The 6,000-nt window shown below is 42.0% G+C and overlaps 1 protein-coding gene across 1 annotated transcript in view; it reads right to left on the bottom strand.

Annotated features, from left to right (window-relative positions):
• Nucleotides 1-221: 221 nt before the first annotated feature.
• Nucleotides 222-6,000, bottom strand: part of IQUB (IQ motif and ubiquitin domain containing) — a 34,728-nt gene continuing 28,949 nt past the window's right edge. Inside the window, exons 12-13 of the mRNA XM_081928834.1 lie at nucleotides 2,290-2,475; nucleotides 222-572 (exon numbers count right to left, since the gene is read on the bottom strand). Of these exons, the coding sequence (XP_081784960.1) occupies nucleotides 405-572; nucleotides 2,290-2,475 (354 nt within the window). The 3' untranslated portion in view covers nucleotides 222-404. The remainder of the gene's footprint in view (nucleotides 573-2,289; nucleotides 2,476-6,000) is intronic.

Raw genomic sequence — 6,000 nt, 5'->3', positions numbered from 1 at the left:
CCTTCAGCTGAAAGACTGGTAGTAAAGTAAAGCGAAGGCTGATCAAGGAACCAACTGATATTATTTCCCTACCCCTAGGGGTTGCATAAGGAGGATAATGCAGCCCTTTTCTTCTGAATAACAAGAATGTTTAACAAAAGCGTTTGCTTGGTTTTTGTAAAGACCAATGGGGCTACATATGAAGCAGAGTTAAATTTCAAAGAGATAAAACGCAGCAGAACTTTAATTATTTGGAATCCATTTCTTAACATAGTTGCATGCTTGCCAAGGCACAATTAAGAAAAAGACAGAAAAAGTGTTTCTGCCTCTTGAGATTGCACTGGTTCTTCAAACAACAAATCAGTGCTGTGAATACTTGTATGTATATCCTTCAAGCAGAAGCAAGCTTGTAGATCCTTGGAGTGTTACTTGGATGGGCCAGCCGTTAAAGACCTTGTTACTAAAAGATCATCAGTGTTGGTCTGCTTGTCATCCCTATGCAAAGCTGCTGCCAGCTCTGGAAACTGGGAGAAATAGTTTCTTGCAAGGATATGCTTGTGCCTTATCTTATGGATAAACATCATCTCATAAGCCTGAAAGGAAGAAAAATACCCAAGGTTATTAAATGAGCTGAAATAAAATAAGAATGTTAATTAAATCTATTTTAATTAACCTTATTATTTTGATTACATGTCTGTTCTGCAGGCCCACAAGCCCAGAATTTAATAAGTCATAAACTTTTTTAAAAAAATACAAAGCACAATAATAATCTTGTTGCGTTTGTTTCTGAACAAGTGCACAACAACTGCAAATCAACTTGTGCAGAGTGGTTTCAAAATACTGAGAAATGATTAATTTAAGCTGCAATTTCAAAACACCACACGAGAAAGTACATCCGACTCGACACAACGGAACTTGTTTTTGAGTAAGCATATGTCAGGGAACTGCCATTGGAGCCAGAGGTGGAGGGAAGGCTCCAGAGGGATGCCGGAGAGGGTCCCAGTAGGGAGAGAGGCAGCCCATCTGCTGGGGAAGGAAATGAGCGTAGCACCAGTGGAGAAGGGGGGGAAGCAGGGGGAATCGGTGAGGGGGCTCCAGGACTCCTCGCCGAAGACCAGCGGGGAGAGCATGGGTGCTCCGCTGCCCACACCCTCCCTGCGCAGAAGACTTCTGCGCAGGGAGAGTAGGAGGAGACTTGGCGTCAAAGAACTTCTTTGCTGGAAGAAGTTCAAGAAACGCCCACTGACGGATTCTGCCAGCGATTGAGACAGCCACGGGTGAGAGGCTTCCAGACAAAAAGGGTTCACCCAGGTAACCTAGCCAGGAGTGGCAGCAACTTACGCACGAGCAACCCCTAGAACCATTACAGCATACAAAGGATTGAACTGTCAGTGAATACTTGTTAAAAAAATAAAATTTCCTGCAGCAACATGGGAAGCCCATGATTATTGAGAGCTGCATGTGAGTGCTGGACACTGCCGTGGGACTCTGAATTAGGGGAACCAGCTTTTAAGTACAATGGAACCTTGGTTCTCGAACAGCTTAGTTGACAAACAAATTGGCTCCCGGACACCGAAAACCCGGAAGTGTTCTGGTTTTTGAACACTTTTCGGAAGCCGAACATCCAACGAGGCTTCCGCTTGAGTGCAGGAAGCTCCTGCGGCCAATCGGAAGCTGTGCCTTGGTTTTCGAACAGTTTCAGGAATCGAACGGATTCAAGGAACGGATTAAGTTCGAGAACCAGGGTTCCACTGTAAGTAAAGTAAAAACCACAAAACCTTTCAAAAACCGACTTCCCAGAACAAGAATATAGTCAAGAAAACCTGGTGAAGAATGTATCAGAAATGACTAGGGCAAGAAGTGGCAAGAGTTAAACTGAGATGAGTAGGGCATGCGACAGATGTGAAAATCTTACAAATTAGATTTAGAGGTGAACATTCTCTTTTAAAACTCCCTAATGCGACATGAAATGACTCAGTGTTTGCAATTAAAAGCAGCCCCAAAGACTTTAGAACTGAGGGGACCTTTTTCAGCTTGGGTGAAAGCAATGAATACAAATTTTACCACAGGGTGTGAGGCTTGGGGCGTCTCAAGAGCCAGACAGTGAGGCCTGTATTTGGCCCCCAGGCCTGACGTTCTCCATCTCTACACCAGAAGCATGGGAAAGCCAGTCAAAAACTAGGGAATACTGAACCCTCATGAAGTATATGAAAGAGAGCTTTCCATTTCACTAGTCTGCAGAGGTGCAATGCGTACAGAATTTAGTCACTATAACACAGAGCACATTTTGAATTTTAACATTAACTATACCTTTTCGAGATCCTTCAGTCTGAGGTGAGCCTCTGCCTCGCTCTTTTTGATAAGGAGAGTGTTCCAGGGAGACCATTCTTGGTATTTATTCCACCTGACCATGACAAGATCATGCAGATCACCCCAGGCACTGATAGCTGACTGAGAACCCCAGAAATTTTCAACCATATAGCGCAGGTCTTGCAGCTGCAGTGGAAAAGCAAGTAAGGAGGGAGAAAAGAAGAAATAAGGTTCACTACAAAACTGCCACATTCAAATAGCGTTCAGACTCTTATTTGAATAAATAAGGCACAGTTTCTATTATTCTAAGACATGCATGCCTATTTATTTAAAATGCAAGCTTATTTTTGGATCCCTCTGCAGATGGAAATTCTGTATCCTCTCTTGACAGGTTGCTTAACTATTAACTTGCTATCAGAACTTTTTCTTACAGCTTGCCCCACACCAAGTCCATGCTTTTTAAAAAGAATAAACAATCCACATTGTCAAGCCTTCAACTATATGCACATAATTAAATTCAAAGCTATAGCAATATATTGGTGAATGAAATAACTCAAGGTACTCTGTGCTTCAAACATGTGAAAGCCTGGAAGTTGGATTTGCCAAAGGCTGCTGACTTAATAACTGAAATTGCATATTTGTGCAACAGAATAATAAAGGTAATTTATATACTGGATGATTCTGGAAAGATGCTCTGCCATAAATGTTTGGAAATCCACTAAGATCAATCAGGAAATGTCCGCCAAAATCATTTGCACACTTGTTTAAAATTACAGAGGGCAATTCATCTAAACATCAGGAAAAACTTTCTGACAGTAAGAGGTGTTCAGCAGTGGAATGGTCTCCCTAGCGAGGTTGTGGACTTTGGAGGTTTTTAAGCAGAGGTTCGATGGCCATCTGTCATGGCCTTCCAACTCTACAATTCTGTGAATCTATGATTCTATTATCTAATAAGTTCTGTGGCTAGGGTAATGGGGTTTCCCCCGTCTCCTCAGCCCATGCCCTTCTGAAATGGGCTCAGGGAATTGGGTCAGGAGAACCCTCAGAACACCAACACAGGGCAAGGGGGGGTGATCAAAACGCTTGCCCAGAATGAACGATCATGGTTAGTGTGACGCTGAATTACTTAAGCTAAAATGAGCTAAAACGATGAAAGCAAAAACCTGATGTAAATGGTTAGAGAGTGATGTTAGAAAGATTGCAAAAAGTCCACTGCAGTAAGGTGCTTATAGAACAAATGTGTCTATATGACTCAAGAAAGTGGGCTAGGCAGAGAACAAAAACCTCCAGGTTCACTGGGCAATCTGGGGGTTTGGGGGGGTGGCAGGGAGGGGGGGTATTTTTCCCATGAGAACCTAAATATGAACATGAATAGTTCTGTATCTGTATGACAAGCATCACAGCAGTTCTAGCAGTGGAAGATGGGAGGAAACATCCATGACTAAATAAAAGAATATCGCTAGAAATTCTAATAATCATAATAATATTTTTTGCCACCAGCATTGTAAGGCAGTATATAACAGTCCATAGAATAAAATCCCTTCCGTTATACACACGGCACAAATCAGAGACTGAAGAATTCTTTATAAACTTAGGATAGCAGTCTATTTTTAAATCCGTGCCAATTAAAAGAAATCACTCCCGAGTTCTAAGCAAAATGACAACTAGGTAAGAGCAAGATGAAATCTAATCCAAGCAAATCAAGGGACATATCCTTCTCACTGAAACAAAATCTAGAATGTGAGCTGTTGCTAATATTTTCATCTCTATAACATTTGTCTTGAGTTGCCTGACCTCTGCGCATCATGGCTTATGAATAACCTCCCTAGGACTTTGCCGAACGATAATGATAGCTTGTTTATTGGCTGTCAGAAATAAGTGGGGTGGTCAGAGTAATGGGGAAGAGCCAATGAATGAAGCCCAGTCTACCCATGTGGCAGAAAAAGGTGGCAGAAACCTGAGCTGGCAGAGTGGACTGAACCAATTCAACGCTCCAGGTAGGAGATCGTATTTTTGAATGTTTCCCTATGTGAAACTTCCTGCACGGAGAAAACTGGCACAAAGAGAGCAACCTAGGTTGCAATGTAACTCTCTTACAGACCAGATTTCTTACTGGAAGGTGTTCCCCCTCTCCCCCGTACAGTAAGGCAAAGGTAAAGGGACCCCTGACCCTTAGGTCCAGTCGTGACCAACTCTGGGGTTTTGGCGCTCATCTCGCTTTATTGGCTGAGGGAGCCGGCGTACAGCTTCTTCTTTTTTTTAATATAATTTTTATTAGGTTTGTAATATTCAAAATTCAAATTGCAAATACATGTTTCCATAAATCTAATGGACTCCCCCCATCTTCCGATCACTGCATTCTCTGTAAATCCAAAACCTCAGCAATTTGTTGACTTATTTTAAACATAATAATATATCTTCCATTTTATCGTGATATCTGGTCTCTAAACATTTCAATCCAAATCCATTAATTTTTAGTTTCAACACAATAAAATTATTTCATTACACCACTTCTGTCTTGTTGTGCCTTATTTACCAATTCAAAAATTTACCGATACTGAAGCTGTACTTTCCTAGAAAGGAGCATTTTTTAACATTCATACAACTTATAATGCTTTTTCAAGTAGTCCTTAAATTTTCTCCAGACTTCCTCCGTTTCTTCTTCTCCCGAGTCTCGAATTCTGCCAGTCATTTCAGCCAGTTCCATATAGTCCATCAGCTGCGTCTGCCATTCTTCCAGTGTGGGTAGGTTTTGTGTCTTCCAGTGCTTTGCCATCAAGATCCTTGCTGCTGTAGTAGCGTACATAAAGAAAGTTCTATCTTTCTTGGCCACCCTCTGGTCTACCATGCCCAGGAGGAAGGCCTCCGGTTTCTTGGGTACGGTAAATCTAAGCACCTTTTTTAGTTCATTATGTATCATCTCCCAGAAGGCCTTCACCTTTGGGCAGGTCCACCAGAGGTGTAGAAATGTCCCTTCCTCTTCTTTACATTTCCAACATTTATTATCAGACAGGTGATATATCTTTGCAAGCTTGACTGGGGTCATGTACCACCGGTATGTCATTTTCATAATATTTTCCTTCAAGGCACTACATGCCGTGAATTTCATTCCGGTGTTCCATAACCTTTCCCAGTCTTCAAACATAATGTTATGCCCCAAGTCCTGCGCCCACTTTATCATGGAGGATTTAACAATCTCATCCTGTGTATTCCATTTAAGCAGCAAGTTGTACATTCTCGAAATTAGCTTAGATTTTGGCTCAAGCAACTCTGTCTCTAGTTTCGATTTTTCCTCCTGAAAACCCACTTTTTTGTCCGCTTTAAAAACTTCCTGAATTTGGGCATAATGCAACCAATCTCGCACCTTGTTTTTTAACTTTTCCATACTCTGCAACCTCCATTTATCTCCAATTTTTTCAATTATTTCCCAATATTTAGGCCAGTGGGCCTCCATATTGAGTCTTTTACGTGCTTTGGCCTCCATCGGTGAGAGCCACCTCGGAGTTTTACTCTCCAATAAGTCTTTATATTTTGACCAGACCATAAAAATTGCCCTTCTGACAATATGGTGCCGGCGTACAGCTTCTGAGTCATGTGGCCAGTATGACTAAGCCACTTCTGGCGAACCAGAGCAGCGCACTTAAATGCCGTTTACCTTCCCGCCGGAGGGGTATCTATTTATCTACTTGCACCTTGACGTGCTTTCGAACT

Source organism: Podarcis melisellensis, assembly GCF_964234715.1.
Source record: "Podarcis melisellensis genome assembly, chromosome: 10".
Taxonomy (NCBI): Eukaryota; Metazoa; Chordata; class Lepidosauria; order Squamata; family Lacertidae; genus Podarcis; species Podarcis melisellensis.
This window is presented reverse-complemented; position numbering and strand designations above follow the sequence as displayed.